Below are 17399 nucleotides of genomic sequence, written 5' to 3'. Positions count from 1 at the left end.
TGGTCCAAAATGCGGCCACGCGGGTGATTATGGGAGCGACGGGACGCTCCCATGTAACTCCTCTCCTGCGTGAGCTGCATTGGCTCCCAGTGGTCTTCCGGGCGCGATTCAAGGTATTGATTAACATCTTTAAAGCGCTCCATGGCTTAGGACCTGGGTACTTATGGGACCGCCTTCTGCTACCGACAGCCTCCTGCTACACTCACCTGCCAGCCATTTTTTGGCCTCCACATGCCCTGTTTTCGGGCCTTTTTTCGGGCCAGTTTTGAGGCTTTTTTTGGCCTGTTTTTGAGGCTGCTTTGGCCCGTTTTGGAGGCTTTTTCTGGCCCGTTTTTAAGGCTTTTTTGCCCATTTTTTCAGAAAACACGGGATGAAAAAAGCCTTGAAAATGGGCCAAAAAAAAGCCCAAAAATGGGCAGAAAAAACCCCCCAAAACAGGCCGAAAAAAGCCCCCAAAACAGGCCGAAAAAAGCCCCCAAAACAGGCTGAAAAAAGACTGGAAAAGGCCCGAAAAAAGGTAGGCCAAAACCTTTTTTTTTTTTTAATTTTTAATTTGATTTATATGCCGCCCTTCTCCGAAGACTCAGGGCGGCTTACAATGTGCTCAGCAATAGCCTTCATCCTTTTGTATATTTATACAAAGTCAGCTTATTGCCCCCACAAACTGGGTCCTACCTTAGAAAGGATGGAAGGCTGAGTCAACCTTGAGCCTGGTAAGATTCGAACCCTGCAGTAATTGCAGGCAGCTGGTCTTAATAAGCTTAATAACAGGGTGCCTTAAACCCCTGTACTACCAAGGCTCTTTTTGTTGTTGTTTTCATCTTCTAAATTTAGGTGCGTCTTGTAGTCTGAAAAATACGGTAGTCCTTGACTTACTACAGTTTGTTTAGTGACTGAAGTTACAATGGCATTGAAAAAAGTGACTTCTGTCCATTTTTCACACTTAACGACCTTTGCAACATTCCCATGGTCACGTGATCAAATTCAAACGCTTGGCAATTGGTTCATATTTATGACGGCTGCAGTATATGGAGGTCATCTGATCCCCATAACTGTCTCACTTAGCATCAGAAATTTTAGGCTCAATTGTGGTTGTAAGTTGAGGACTATGCGTACAACTATAGGATCACTGAAACAGAAAGATGGATGGATAGAAAGCAGAAAATGGGGGGAGGGAAGTGGGAGTCTGCCATCAATCCAGCAGCCCCCTCCCTTTGAACCCCAATGCAATCTATCTGGACCCCTAATACAGGAGCTCCGGAAGTTCCTGTCCCAAGTTGTTTTTTTTTTAAATAGTATTTATTGAATTTTCCAACATTTAGAACACAAAACACATATTTACACTTATAAAAGCTTTTCCATATCGGCATCCATAACAATCATTTACAAAAATTATATTTATATACATCACTATCCTATGTTATATCCTTATTTAAATTATAATAATATCTACTCATAAATCAAAATAATATATTTCTTATACATTTTACATTCTATATATTGATACTTTTTACAGCTTACACCTTAAGTTTTACGTTTACCCTCAAGCCAGGAATACCATCTATTCCAAATTTGATAATACTCGGTTTCTTCCCTCTCCTTCATTTCCATAGACAGTCTATCCATTTCTGCACATTCATAGATTTTCTTCATTATCATGTGGTCTGGAGGAGTGTCAGTCTGTTTCCAATTCTGTGCTAAAGCGATTCTACTTGCCTTTAATATATTTTAACATTATGTATTGTAATACATTATGTATTGTAATACATAATGTCCCACGTTTTGAAGATTTTGCTACTTATACCTAATTCTTGTATTAAAAACATCTCAAAAGAAGTTGCACAATGCTCACTTCCTTAATTGTGCCCTGTTGTGAGGAGTTTGACAGCCACCCCGTGGGGTATCTCGGCCCCCTCTCCTCTTACCGTTGCAGCTGTTTGCTGAGTGTATTTTTCCCCCTTTGTGCCTCCTTCAGGGTGTCTGTGCCGACCAGTGCAAAGTGTCCAGCTTCCACCGATACCAAACGGTTGAGTTGAACGAAGGCGCTTTGGGAGAACTGAAGAAGCTCTTCGATGCCCAGACTGAACACCTGCACCAGATCCTCGCTCTGCACTTGTACACCTCGGTGTTGTCCCGCTTGCAAGTAGAATCTTACCTCTACAACCTGCTGAGGGGCTCTCCCTTGCTAAGGTCGGTGGTACTTCAGCAGCAGGAGTCGGCAGGTGGGTACCTAACAGCCCACTACTGTGTTTCCCTGAAAATAAGACCCAACTGTAAAATAAGCCCTAGCATGATTTTTCTGGATGCTTGTAATATAAGCCCTACCACCCAAAAATAAGCCCCAGTTAAGATCGTCAGCCAGACGGAGGCATTTTAGTACTATAAGGTAAAGGTTCCCCTCGCACATGTGTGCTAGTCGTTCCCAACTCTAGGGGGCGGTGCTCATCGTTTCAAAGCCGAAGAGCCAGCGCTGTCCAAAGACGTCTCTGTGGTCATGTGGCCGGCATGACTCAACGCCAAAGGCTCATGGAACGCTGTTACATTCCCACCAAAGGTGGTCCCTATTTTTCTACTTGCATTTTTTTAACATGCTTTCGAACTGCTAGGTTGGCAGAAGCTGGGACAAGTAACGGGAGCTCACTCCATTACGCGGCACTAGGGATTTGAACCGCTGAACTGCCAACCTTTCGATAGGCAAGCTCAGCGTCTTAGCCACTGAGCCACCACATCCCTTTTTAGTACTATATGTTCCCCAAAATAAGACCTAACCAGAAAATAAGCCCTAATGCGTCTTTTAGGGCAAAAATTAATATAAGACCAGGTCTTATTTTCAGGGAAATACAGTAGATAGACCAGATCATCAAATCAAACCCTGCGCCCTCCTCTTCCCCAAGGCTAAAACCTCCTTTACAGGTAGTCCTTGACTTTTACAAAGGTGCTTTTTCTTGCCACTTTTGGTAATACCACCCGGTGGTCTTCCGGGTGCGCTTCAAGGTGTTGGTTACCATCTTTAAAGTGCTCCATGGCTTAGGACCTGGCTATCTACAAGACCGCATTCTGCCACCGATTGCCTCCCATTGACCGGTACGCTCCCACAGAGAGGGCCTCCTCAGGGTGCCGTCAGCCAAACAATGTAGACTGGCGACCCCCAGGGGGAGGGCCTTCTCTGTGGGGGGCCCTGCCCTCTGGAATGAATTACCCCCGGACATACGAAGGATCCCCGACCTCCGCGCCTTCCGTCGTGCAGTGAAGACCCTGTTATTCCAGCAAGCCACTCTGATGGGATAAATGATTTTAATCTGGTTTTAATGGGGTTTTAAAATTGGTTTTAAAATGAGAGTTTTAAATTCGGCCTATGATTTAATTATTTTAATCTGCTTTTAAATTCTATTTTGTACAGTGTTTTTATTATGGCTGCTCACCGCCCTGAGTCCTTCGGCAGAAGGGCGGTATAAAAATAAAATAAAATAATAAAATAAAATAAAATAAAATAAAATAAAATAAAATAAAATAATAAAATAAAATAAAATAAAATAAAATAAAATAAAATAAAATAAAATAAAATAAAATAAAATAAAATAAAATAAAATAAAATAATAAAATAAAATTAAATAAATAAATAAATAAATAAATAAATAAAATAATAAAATAATAAAATAAAATAAAATAAAATAAAATAAAAAATAAAAAAATAAAATAAAATAAAATAAAATATAATAAAATATAATATAATATAATAAAATAAAATAAAATAAAATATAATAAAATCTAATCTAATAAAATAAAATAAAATATAATAAAATAAAATATAATAAAATATAATAAAATATAATATAATATAATATAATATAATAAAATAAAATAAAATAAAATAATAAAATAAAATAAAATAAAATAAAATAAAATAAAATCTAATCTAATCTAATCTAATCTAATCTAATCTAATCAAATATAATAAAATAAAATAAAATTAATATAATATAATATAATTAATATAATATAATAAAATATAATATAATATAATATAATATAATATAATATAATATAATATAATATAATATAATATAATATAATATAATATAATATAATATAATATAATATAATATAATATAATATAATATAATATAATAAAATAAAATAAAATAAAATAAAATATAATAAAATATTAGATAATATAATATAAAATATAATAAAATATAATATAATTAATATAATATAATATATAATATAATATAATTAATATAATATAATATAATAAAATAAAATAAAATAATAAAATAAGTCCATCATTGCAGTTGTTAAGTGATGAAGTTGTGAAGCTGGCTTTCCCCATTGATTTTGTTTGTCAGAAGGTCCCAAAATGGGATCACATGACCCTGGGACACTGCAACCAACATAAATGCATGATTCTCAGTCATCCAGGTTGTAGTTGTCCTAACGGTGCTTTTTTCAAGAGGCAACTGGACTTTCTGGTTTTTCTTTGAAGGCGTTTTGCTTCTCATCCAAGAAGCTTCTTCAGCTCTGGCTGAAGAAATTGAAATTGAACAGCCTTCTCTCAACAGAGGAGGAGGGATACCACATCATCTAGCTCCAGTCTACAACACAGTCCTTTCAGCAATTCCAAGAAGGCTCCATACCCATTTGCACTACTCAAGTGACCCTGAGGACATAGATAAACCTCCAAGTGGCCAAAACGACCCTCTAAAAGGATGCAAATGACCAGCTGTCTGCAAGGAGGATAAACCCTTCCATTCCCCACCATCCAGTCAGAGCTGAAGAAGCTTCTTGGATGAGAAGCGAAACATCTTCAAAAGAAAAAAACCAGAAAGTCCAGTTGCCTCTTGGAAAAAAGCACCTTTGGGACAATCACAACCTGGATGACTGAGAATCTCCATAGACATTTAGTCCTTGACTTACAGCTATTTGTTTAGACTTAGAATAACTTTATTGTCACTTTAAATGTACACTAATCGGCGTGAATTAAAATGAAATTTCATTGCATACAGCTCTCAAAAGGTCACCACCTCCAATATACACTACATAAACATGACAAATGAATAAATAAAAAATTACACATATACTCACATACCCACATATATTATATGACACACAGAAAAACAACACAGTCTAATTCGGATGTATCCATGTACATGGCTTAGTGACTGCTCAAAGTTACAACGACACTGAAAAAAAAGTGACTGTTTTTCAGATGACCATTACAGCATCCCCGGGGTCATGTGATCAAAATGGAGATGCTTGGCAACCGGCATGTACCATATTTTTTGGAGTATAAAATGCACCTTTTTCCCCCCTAAAAGGGGGTGAAAATTTAGGTGCGTCTTATACACCAAATGTAGCCCCGCCCACCCACTGGCCCCCACCTTTGGCCTCTGCCTCGCAGCAGTTACCTCCTTGCAAGCAAACAGCAAGAAAATACAGCTCCTTTCAGCCTCAGCACAGGCTAATTAGCACAAGTTGATTGGATCGGCCTCCCGGCTCTCAGCTGATTTGCTCTCAGCTGTTTTGCGCAGGGCTCTGCTGCTTGCTGCAAGGAGGTAAATTGCTGGAGCAGACTTTTTTTCCCTTGTGCTAATCAAGCTATGCTGAAAACGAAACTGAAAGTAAAGCAGGCTGTTTGCTGTTTGCTGCAAGGAGGCAAAATTGCTGAGAGGCAGAGGGAGATTTCTTTTTCTTCTTTTCCTCACCAAAAAAGGTAGGTGCGTCTTATACTCCGAAAAATACGGTATTTGTCAGTTGTACTGTCCCGGGGTCACGTGATTCCATTTTGCGACCTTCCGACAAGCAAAATCGATGGGGGAAACCCGCTTCACTTAACAGCCGTCTTACTAACTGAACAGCTGCAGTGATTCAACTTTACCCACGGCACCAAGAAAGGTTGCAAAATGAGGCAAAACTGCCTTAACCACTGCCTTGGTTAGCAATGGGAATTTTGGACTCCCGTTGTGGTTGTAAGTCCAGAATTACCGTATTTTTCGGAGTATAAGACACACCCTTTCCCCCCTAAAAGCGGGTGAAAATTTGGGTGCATCTTATACACCGAATGTAGCCCCTCCCACCCACTGGCCCCCCACCCTTTGGCCTCTGCCTCCCAGCAATTTACCTCCTTGTAGCAAGCAGCAAGAAGAAACAGCCCATTTCAGCTTCAGCACAGCCTAATTAGCACAAGTTGATTGTAGGTTGGATCGGCCTCCCAACCCTCCGCTGTTTCAGGCTGCAGGGATTGCCATCGCCTATTGCTGCGCGGGCCTCTGCTGCTTGCTGCAAGGAGGTAAATTGCTGGGAGGCAGACTTTTTTTTTTTTTCTTGTGCTAATCAAGCTATGCTGAAAACGAAAATGAAAGTAAAGCAGGCTGTTTGCTGCAACGAGGCAAAATTGCTGGGAGGCAGAGGCAGTTTTCTTTTTCTTGTTTTCCTCAGCAAAAAAGGTAGTTGCATCTTATAGTCTGGTGCATGTTATGCTCCGAAAAATACGGTACCTGTATTGGGAATTTTGCCGTTGATTTTTTTGAGCTGTACCTCCTCCTCCTCTTCCTCCTCCCTCCTGCTCCTCCAATTAAGGAGGTGTCTAAATGAGCTGCTTCGGAATGTAATCTGTAGCCCTTTTTCATAGGTAATAAATCCCCCTTATCTCCATCAAGAGCATCTTCCTTCTTTCCCGTGACGAGCACATAGGAGATAGCCAAGATGTAGGATGCTAATCACGTTCTGCGCCAAGAATCCCAAATAACCAGGTTCACCATAAATTATGGTCTTCCCCACCTCCATGGGTCTCTTAGAACCATCTCTCCCTACTTTTTTGCAGCTCTGAAGACAGTGGAATCCCCTTCCTCAGATTTGGGGTCCTTGAAAGACTGCATCAGCGTTCTCTTCAGCTTCACCCGTCGAGTCACTGAAGATCCCCAGTTCCACAGTGATGTTCTTTTGTGGCTTCGGAGGCTGGTGAGGATCCTCGTTTTACCGACATTTCAAGTCACAAGTCAGAGCTGGACGAAAAGTGTGGATTTCATTGAGCCTTAGGCCTGGCTTAAGAGGGGCCTCTCCTCATTGGCTATGCATCTTCTAGATCAGGGCTCTCCAAACTTGGCAACTTCAACGTTTGTGGGATTTCCTGGCTGAGGAATTCTGGGAGTTTGAAGTCCCACAAGTCTTAAAAGTCGCTAAGTTTGGAGACCCTTGCTCGAGATCATTTTTCCCAACCTCAGCGCCTTGAAGATGTCTGGACTTCAATTCCCAGAATTCCCCAGCTGGGGGAATTCTGGGAATTGAAGTCCAGACATCTTCAGGTTGCTGCTACCTGGGGAGCACTATTATAACTGACGGATGGACAAACTTTAGCAGATGTTTTTGTACTTTTTTTAAAAAAAAAATTGTGTGCCAGAAACACAGCATCCATAAGCATTATTTAGATGATTGTAGAGGCCCTGAGGATTACAGGTTTTTTTTTTTTAAAAAAAAAACACTCATGAATTTTTGGCATTTTAATCTTTTTTGGGGGTGGGGTGGGGGGGTTTTGAGGTTTTTTGAGCGCCTAATTTAAACACAGTGAGTTTTTACACAATTCCAGGTGACTTCATGTGGCTTTCTCAGCAACTCTACAAAAGTATCTCAAAAGAGTTTTTTTTCAAAAGGCAACTGGACTTAATTGGTTTTTTTTTTTTTTCCTTTTAAAAATGTTTCGCTTCTCATCCAAGAAGCTTCTTCAGTTCTTTAAAAAGGAAAAAAACCCCCAAGGGAGTCCAGTTGCCTTTAGGAAAATGCATCTTTGGGACAACTGTGACCTGGATGATTGAGAATCTCCATAGACATCTATACACAGGTGTGGTTTCCACTGTCATTTTCTGGGGTGTCCTTTTGGTTGTAGACTTAGCCTAGTCTACAGCTGTAGGATTTTCTGCTGGTCTCCCATCTCGGTATTAACCAGACCTTATCCTGCTTAGCTTCCAAGGCCAGATGAGGTTGCCCAATGCTGCTGTAGATTTTTAATAAATTAATAACAATGGTTGTCCCAAAGGTGCTTTTTCAAGAGACAACTTGGCTTTCTTTGAAGATGTTTCGCTTCTCATCCAAGAAGCTTCTTCAGCTTCCTGGATGAGAAGCGAAACGTCTTCAAAGAAAAACCAGAAAGTCTAGTTGCCTCTTGAAAAAAGCACTTTTTGTTGTGGTCCGCCAGCAGCCTGCGGAGCTGGAAGCAGAGTCGGACAGTGAGGAGGCTGGGGAGGAACATGGGCCAGTCCTGGAGTCTGGGGAACTCTCAGACGAGGGCTCTGCATCGGAGGCAAAGATGGGGCCAGGGCCATCTGGGAGTTATGCGCAGACTCCGGAGCCTCCAGAGTCAGATATCAGAGAGGCAGAGGAACAGGAGGAGCCTGTTCCTAGTGCACGCATGCGCAGAGCTGCCAGAATGCACAGTTAAAACAAAAGGGACGACTCAGGAGTAAGGCCTGGAGATGATTGGCCCCTCCCATATGGCTTAAAAGAGGAGCAAAGGCATGTGGGCCCTTTGCAGGAAAGCAACATTGTTAGTTCTGTTCCCAGTCGGCATCTCTGTTTGATTCTAGACTCCGTGTGGCTTTGCCAAGTAGGTCTTCGGCAGTGTGTCAAGGGAGATAAAGGTGGGTGATTATCCCAAAGGATTTCTCCCGAAGGACTTCTTGCAACTAATTGGGACTCAGCTGTGAATGAACGTAATTCACAGCTGTTGCAATAAAAGAGGTTTTTGGGACTACTCGTGTGTTTTAATGACTCAGGAAACCTCTGTCACATCACCTTTGGGACAATGATGACCTGGATGACTGAGAATCTCCATAGACAATAACGATGGTGCTGGTTTTTGACATGGTCTCCCTCCATTCCAGGTCTCCATCTTGCAAAGAGTTGCTTCTCCGGGAGACCACCTTTTCCTCTTAAACCACGTCCTCCGGTGTCCAGCCGGTGTCAGCAAATGGGCTGCTCCGTTTGTTCAGGTGCCTAGACTTGATTTACTATTGTAAGGAAATGTTTCTTAAGCTGCGGCCTTTTCGCGATGGAGAAAATCTGCCTGTCTGGTTGCTTGGAGTTCAAAATGAGTCAACGGCAAATATTCGTACACAGGTGGTCCTTGAGTTGTGACCCACGTCAACCGTCCCTTTGGCACAAGCAGCAAAAGAAAGTCCTGGGACAGTATTTTACCAAGAGGAATAACTTTACTGATAGATCCACATAGGGCACAGAAGAAGCAAAGCTGGCTCTGAGGTTTTTCGCACGTAAAGCAGCTTAATTAATTTCCCCTTTTCCCCATTTGGGCCACTGCTTTTCCATTGTCCACCAATCCAGCTTGTTTCTTTTTGTTTTGGGAAAACAGTTTGTGCCTTTGGAAGTTCCTTCCGAACGGCCTTGAGGATTTTCTCAGGCTGCCAACGGCTCCCGTAAATTCCTCACCTCCCTCCCAGCTCCCGATACAGATAGTCCTCAACTTAACCACCAATCGAGCCCAACATTTAGGTTGTTAAGTGACCAATTTGTTAACTGAGTTTTGTCCCATTTTACGACTTTCCTTAATGCATTCGTTTAAGTAAGGGCCTGGTGACTCAGCAGACTGATAGCATTGTGATTAACACCAGCTGTCTGCAATTACTGTAAGTTCGAATCTCACCAGGCTCAAGGTTGACTCAGCCTTCCATCCTTTCTAAGGTAGGTAAATTGAGGACCCAGTTTGTGGGGGCAATAAGCTGACTTTGTATAAATATACAAAAGGATGAAGGCTATTGCTTAACGCATTGTAAGCCGCCCTGAGTCTCCGGAGAAGGGCGGCATATAAATCAAATTAAAAAAAAAAAAAAGTAAATCCCTGCAGTTGTTAAATTAGTCACATGGTTGGTATGCGAATCTGGCTCCGCCCCCTCCCCCCCCCCCGTTGACTTTGCTGGTCAGAAGGTCGCAAAAGGGGAGATCACATAACCCCGGGACACTGCAACCGTCATAAATAGGAGTCAGTTGCCAAGCGTCTGAATTTTATTCACGTGGCCATGGGGATGGCTGCAATGGTCATAAGTGTGAAAAATGGTCATAAGTCCCTTTTTCCAGTGCCGTTGTCACTTTGAATGGTCACTTAGTGACCGTTAGTGACCGGTCACTAAACAATTTAAAAAAAAAAAAAAAAGATTTATATGCCGCCCTTCTCCGGAGACTCAGGGCTGCTTACAATGCGTTAAGCAATAGCCATCATACTTTTGTATATATTTATACAAAGTCAGCTTATTGCCCCCACAAACTGGGTCCTCATTTCACCTACCTTAGAAAGGATGGAAGGCTGAGTCAACCTTGAGCCTTGGTGAGATTCGAACCAGCAGAAATTGCAGGCAGCTGAATGTTAATAACAGGCTATTAGTCTGCTGCGCCGCCAGGCTTGTAAGTCGAGGACTACCTGTACTCAATAATGTAATGTAAATTTGTATAATTACAAATTTCAGAATTCTGAAAATTCAGCATCTGTGACGTTGAGCTCCAAGTTGGTGCTTTTTTTAAAAAAAAAATTATTATTATTATTATTATTATTATTATTATTATTATTATTATTATTATTATTATTATTAAAATCACACATCCTAATTTTACCCTTTCCTTTCAGATCCAGATTCTGGGCAATCCGTCCGGTGTCTTTCACTTCATGCAGGCCCTCGCTTTGCTCATGTCTCCTGCCAAGTAGGTTTCAGAGTGCAAAACGTGTTTCTTGGGGGGAAGAAATAACAGAGTTGGAAGGGACCTTGGAGGTCTTCTAGCCCAACCCCCTCTGCTCAAGCCTATACCATTGCAGACAAATGGGTATCCAATCTCTTCTTGAAAGCCTCCAGTGATGGAGCACCCACGACTTCTGAAGGCAAGATGTTCCACTGATTAATTGTCCTCACTGTTAGGAAAGTTCTCCTTAATTCTAGCTTGCTTCTCTCCTTGATCAGTTTCCACCCATGGCTTCTTGTCCTACCTTCAGGTGCTTCGGAAAATAGTTTGACCCCCCCCTCTTCTTTGTGGCAGCCCCTCAAACGCTGCAACACTGCTATCATGTCACCCCTAGCTCTTCACTTCATTAGACTAGACGCACCCAATCCCTGCAACCGTTCTTCCTATGTTTTAACCTCCAGCCCTCTAATAATCTTTGTTGCTCTTTTCTGTACTTTATTTTTCTTTTATCTTTCATTAGATTTGTATACCGCCCTTCTCCTTTCGGACTCAGGGCGGTGAACAGCCAAAATAAAAACATTTGTTTCAGTTTCAACATTTGTACACAAAAGTTAAAATAATTTTTAAAAATAATTAAATGAAATTTGGCCCATAGTTTAAAACATTTCAATTAAAAATCAGTATCAAACATTAAAACCAACATGGAATCAGGCCAGCCTGGCTAACTGAAAAAAGTAAGTTTTTAGGGCCCGATCGTTCAGGGGTTGATCGTTCCAGAGGGTAGGTGCCACCACAGAGAAGGCTCTCCCCCTGGGGGTCGCCAGCCGACGTCTGGCTGACGGCACCCTGAGGAGGCCCTCTCTGTGGTGGCACCTACCACAGAGATGGAATATTCCAAGTGTGGCCTTACCAAGGCATTATAAACTGGTACTAACACTTCACGTGATCTTGATTCTATCCCTCTGTGAGTGCAGCCTAGACAGGCTGTCTGCAAAGTGACTGGTACTTGGGCTGCGGGTGCCCTGTCCCTTTAAGACCCCTCCCTAGCCAGCCCAGCAGTGGGTAGCTATAAAAGCTGAGCAGAGAGGCAGCTGGGTGGGGTGGATGTGGGAGCCAGAGGGAGGGTGGTGTTTGATTGGGGAATTTAAACAGCCTGAAGCTCTTTTCCTAACCTGTCTCCCTGTGATAAGACTGAGTAGCCCAGTCTTAGGAAAGGCTGCCTTCTCTCGGTTGAATTGAATTGTGTTGGTGAATAAATAAATAAAAAAATCAACTGGATAATAGGAAATGTCTGATTCGAAGAACAAGAATTCCATTTTGGGTAATGTACGCAGATGACAGTAGGTTAAAACTTCATGTTGCTGAGTCAGAACTTCAACATGTTTGAGAACCTGTAGATTTATCAACGTCTAACATATAGGTAGTTCTCGACTTACGACTGGTCGCTTAGCGGCCATTTCGAGTTGCAGTGGGACCTCCCCAGGTGAATTTATGACTTGGTTTTGAAGTTCTGACAGCTGGTCATATGTTCGCATGTCAGGCACTCAAAAACTGGTATGCATCCATCCATCCATCCGTCTGTCGGTCTCTATTTCTATCAACCTTTTACTATCTATATCTATCTATCTCTGTTTGTCTCTCCGTCTGTCTCAGTTTCTATCAATCTTTTGCTCTCTCTCTCTCTCTCTCTTTCTCTCTGCCTTCTTTCTCTCTCTCTCTGTCTGTCTCTGTCTCTGTTTCTATCTCTTTATCTCTCTCTTTCTCTTTCGCTCTCTCTCTTTCCCTGTCATGTCCTGTCCTGTCTGTCAAATCTATTATATATGCTATCCATCTCACTATCAGGCAGCTCTGAGCAGCATATAAATTTAATAAATAAATGAGGGTTGGTTGCTGAGCACTTCACATGTGGGTGGGTGTCATATGACCACGCCGGGGGTGTGAGTGTCAGAATTTCGGAACTTGGCATTGGCATTCTTCAGTCTCAAGAGACTATGGTATTGTGCTCTGGAAAGAGGTCCTAAAACAGCATCTAGTGTGACTAAAAAGGCCAGTTTGGAACTAAGTTATTGTTATTCCTGGGGAGGTGACAGCATTTTATTTATTTCTGATTTATTTCTGGTTTTGGGCAAAACCAGCCCCAACAATTGAACAATTCACTCAACAACCTCCCGCAGCTTTCACGCAACTGCTACAAAAATGGTCGCAAAATTGAGTTGGCCACATGGATGATCCAACACTACAATTTATGACCGTAATTGTCAGAGTCCATTACAGCAGTAAGTCTATATACATTGCTTGTGTTGCCTGAAATATCAAAAGTTCGTGGAGTCAAAAAAAAAAAAAAAAGCACGTTTTAATGTTCCATTCTGTGGAGCGTTAGGCAGAGAAGTCACGATAACGTGGGTCACTCCATTCTAATATAGCAACAAAAGAAAATGGAACCATTTTTACCCACATGCGTAGATGCGTCTTCCTAAACCCGCCGTGTTTTATATCCTGCAGAAATCGAGCGGAATTCATGTGCCATATGAAGCCGAGCGAACGAAGGTCTTCGTCCTCAGGGGCCGAATCTGGAAACTGGACTTTAGTGGACGAAGGTGGAGAAGAGGTATTTTGAAAAGAGGATTTTAACGTCCGTTGAGCTCAAACTCACTATAGCAGGGGTGTCAAACTCAAGGCCCGCGGGCTGGATCCGGCCTGTGAGGTGCTAAAATCTGGTCCGCAGGTCTGGCCTGGAAATATCAAAGGACCGGCCCGTGGTGCCTCTGCTGGCCAAAACAGGCCATGGTGTGTGTGTGTGTGTGTGTGTGTCATTTTCAGCCTGCCCGGCCTCCAGCAGCACCCTGCCAGCCAAAAATGGGCCTCGTGACGGCCTCGCAAGACTTCCGCGTGGCCCGTTTTTGCTCGGCAGAGTGTTGCTGGAGGCCATGGAGACTGAAAATGAGGCGTGGGGGGCCTGCACGCAGACCCCTTGTGTCCCGTTTTAGCCGGCACAGTACTACAGGAGGCGGCCGTCACCCCTTCCTCCCCCAGCCACCCTACGGAAGAGAACTACAACTCTGATCCATCCCTCGAAGACATCCAGTTTGACACCCCTGCATTATAAATTTCTCTCAAGCTTTACGGTTAGTTTTGGGTTTAGTTTTCCAGCTAGATGAGCAGAGAAGTTTGTTATAACTTGGCTGCATTTTTAAAAATACTGATCAGTACCGTATGAATGCCATAGCAGGAAACAGAGTGAGGTTATTGTTATTCTCTGATGGAATACAGTTAGTCCTCGACCTACGACCGCAACGGAGCCCAACATTTCTGTTGCTAAGTGAGAAATTTGTCAAGGGAGTTTTGCCCCATTTTATGACTTTCCTTGCTGCCTTTGTTAAGTGAATCCCAGCAGGTGTGAAATTAGTAACATGGTTGTTAAGTGAATCTGGCTCCCCCCCCCCGTTGACTTTGCTTGTCGGAAGGTCGCAAAAGGGGGATCACCTGACTTCCCCGTGACATTTCAGCCGTCATAAATGTGAGTCAGATTGCCAAGCATTATGTGACCATGGGGATGCTGCAATGGTCGTATGTGTGAAAAATGGTCCTAAGTCCCTTTTTCCAGTGCCGTTGTAACTTTGAATGGTCACTGAGCGAACTGTTGTAAGTTGAGGACTTCCTGTAAGACGGATACCGTTGGAGTTGCTGTATGGCCCTCAGTTCTGATACAGCCTAGAGACGTATTGGAGAGGCTAACCCTTTCTCCCTTGACAGTACTAGTGCTGAGTCTGTGTGTGTTTGTGTTTGTGTTTGTGTGTGTGTTTGTGTGTGTGTTTGTGTTTGAGTGAGTGTTAACTCCTGATGACTGCCTGGACAAGTCCCTGCAGTTTTCTTGGCCAGGTTTTTTGGAAGTGGTTTGCCATTGCCTCTTTCCTAGGGCTGAGAGAGAATGGCTGGCTGTCAGGACTGCCTCCTCACACCCGCGTTGTACTTTTGCTTTGGTGCCAGCCCGCCATGAGCTCTCGCGGGGTGCGGGTGGGGAAAGGTAAACGAATGGGGAGGGGGGAAGAAGGCTCCACTATTCACTGTGCCGGCGGAGATTCAACTGTCTGAGGAGAAATTTATCCGCCTATCAAAGAAGACCAACAACATCTGGTTTGAGTTTGATTGGAGAATCGGGAACCAAAGGCAGGGAGAGTCTTGGGGGAAATGCAGTGGGGAATTTGGCGCGCGAAACTCAGATCTGGCTTTGCTTTACTGTAGTCTGCTTGACCTTTAAACCATACCTTTTTCACCAAATGGAGTCAAGAATCTTTCTTACTTAAAGTTTCGAGCTGAGGCAGGGCTGACATCGGCCCAAGGGGGTCTAGGACTTTTCGGCTCGAACCCTTCTCCTTGCCTGTTTTACCTCGAGGTTTTCGCCTCTGGGTTATTAGCCACAAACTTTTCTCCTCGGCTGGCCCTCCCCTAGTCTTTCGCCCTGGCACAACGGTCACGGCCACTCCCTCCTAGGCACTTCGCCGCAACCCATACACCGAAGAAGGTTTTGTCCTAGGTTTTTCGATACCTTGGACAGTTAGGGCCCAACAAATCAGTTAGAGGGGGAAGGAAGGAAGGAACAGCCTTGGTGAAATGGGAGGGAGAAGGAGGGAGAAGGACGTGGGGAGACTTCCACCTCTGGCATTTTTTTCAAGAGAAGGAAGAACCCTTTTCAGGCCAGATATCCAAATCTATAACTAATGATATTGAATAATTTACGGCATTGATTCCCCCCCCCCCAAAAAAAGGGGGGAGATGTTGGCAAACATCCCATTCAAGATTTAGAAAGGAAGAAAAGGAAATTGTAAAAGCGCTCCGTTCCCCCAGTTCAAAGGGAAGCACTCCTGGATTATTATTATTTTTTAATTTTTTTGCAAGGGGAAGAGTTAGTTGCAATTAGTTTCTTAACCAAAAGCAACAGATAGTAGCGCTTCCTAAAGAGAACTTGGAGAGATTCATGTTTAGAAAAAAATCCCTTTCAGATAAGGCAGCGATCAAAGATCTGATAGACACAAAGGATGGCTGTGTGTTGTGTTGAGGGAAAGTGTCAAGTGGCAGATCACCAGGGTTAGATCCTGTGTTGTTCAAAATATTTATAACTGTCTAGAATGAGAGGTTAGAAAAAAGTAATTATCATATTTGTAGTTCAAAATATTTATAACGGTCTAGAATGAGAGGTTTAGAAAAAAGTAATTATCATATTTGTAGATAATAAATATTATTTATTAATAAATAAATACAAATATTTATTATTATTATTATTATTATTATTATTATTATTATTATTATTATTTGATTTATATGCCGCCCTTCTCCGGAGACTCAGGGCGGCTTACAATGCGCTAAGCAATAGCCTTCATCCTTTTGTATATTTATACAAAGTCAGCTTATTGCCCCCCGAAACTGGGTCCTCAATTTGCCTTAGAAAGGATGGAAGGCTGAGTCAACCTTGAGCCTTGGAGAGATTCGAACCAGCAGTAATTGCAGGCAGCTGTGTTAATAACAGGGTGCTTAGACCACTGTACCATCAAGGCTCTTTGTATTTGTATTTGTAGATAATAAATAAATTATAAGTATTTTATTACTTATATAATAAATATAAGGCATTTGATATATATATATATAGCAAATGCCTTAGAGGGCAACATCAAGTTTCAAGAGCATCTTGAAAAATTGGGGAAATGGGCAGAAACAAGCACAATTAATTTCAACCAGGACAGAAGTAAAATCTTTCATTCATGTAGGAAAAAACAAAGATTTGGTCATAGCGCTACTATCTGTTGCTTTTGGTTAAGAAATTAATTGCAACTTAACTTGAAGATCCTGAATAAACTGTTGCATCAGCAAGCTATGTTACCCGATTATGGATGTTGGTTCTACCAATCCAGTGGAAAGACCTCAAAGAAGATACTATATGGATTATAAATTTAAAGTCATTGTCTTTTCTTTTTTTTTATTTAGATATAATGGAAAATATAGACATATATTTTTAAGTAGTGTGGGCAGTGAATCAAAGATATTAAGAAATGTTGTATATGGTAATTTTGCATGATAGTGGGTGAATAAGCTAGTAGATTGATTAGTCTAAGAAAAGGGATTTTTAAGTGATATATTTAGGGGAGTGGAGGAAATGGATAGAGTGGAATAAATGTTAAACTAGATTTTATGGGGAAGGCCGCTTTGAAATGTTATAGTAATATATATAGAAGATTAAATGTTAAAGTAGGACTTATCGTATAGTTTTAAAGTGGAGAAGTTATTCTATAATGTCATAGTATAATGTCTTTTTTTTTTCCTTTCTTTTCTCTTTTCTGAAATGTATGGATAAAGGGGGATGTTATAATATTAATAATATTTTTAGTAAGTAAAGGTCAATATCTAGAGGAGGGAGTAAGTAATCTGTTATGAATTAGGTTTTTTTTTTGGTTATGAAGAAGTCACAGGGGGGATGGGTGGGGAGGGGGGGTTAGGGAGGGGGAGGGAGAGGGGGAAAAAAAAGGGAAAAATTTGTATTTGAAAACTTTTTCAATAAAAAAAAAAAAGAAATTAATTGCAACTAACTCTTCCCCTTGCAAAAAAGGAGAAGCCTGCAGTACTGCACTCTAGCCACTGCGCCACCGTGCCACATAAGTATAAGAGCCTTGGTGGCGCAGCAGACTAAAGTGCTGTTAATTAGCACCAGCTGCCTGCAATTACTGCAAGTT

At 41.8% G+C, this 17399-nt stretch overlaps 1 protein-coding gene across 2 annotated transcripts in view; it reads left to right on the top strand.

The window, feature by feature from the left end:
- The window catches only part of EPG5 (ectopic P-granules 5 autophagy tethering factor), a 122947-nt gene that overhangs the window by 7304 nt on the left and 98244 nt on the right, over window positions 1-17399 (top strand). For both annotated transcript variants that reach the window (XR_015732036.1, XM_060690777.2), the window contains exons 3-7: window positions 1976-2222; window positions 6824-6960; window positions 8877-8984; window positions 10628-10701; window positions 13180-13285. Coding sequence is in view for 1 of the 2 variants with exons in the window: in XM_060690777.2 (XP_060546760.2) it covers window positions 1976-2222; window positions 6824-6960; window positions 8877-8984; window positions 10628-10701; window positions 13180-13285 (672 nt within the window). In the remaining variant the exon portion in view is untranslated. The remainder of the gene's footprint in view (window positions 1-1975; window positions 2223-6823; window positions 6961-8876; window positions 8985-10627; window positions 10702-13179; window positions 13286-17399) is intronic.

The sequence above is a fragment of the Pantherophis guttatus genome, chromosome 2 (genome assembly GCF_059756535.1).
Source record: "Pantherophis guttatus breed Tessera chromosome 2, ASM5975653v1, whole genome shotgun sequence".
Taxonomy (NCBI): Eukaryota; Metazoa; Chordata; class Lepidosauria; order Squamata; family Colubridae; genus Pantherophis; species Pantherophis guttatus.
This window is presented reverse-complemented; position numbering and strand designations above follow the sequence as displayed.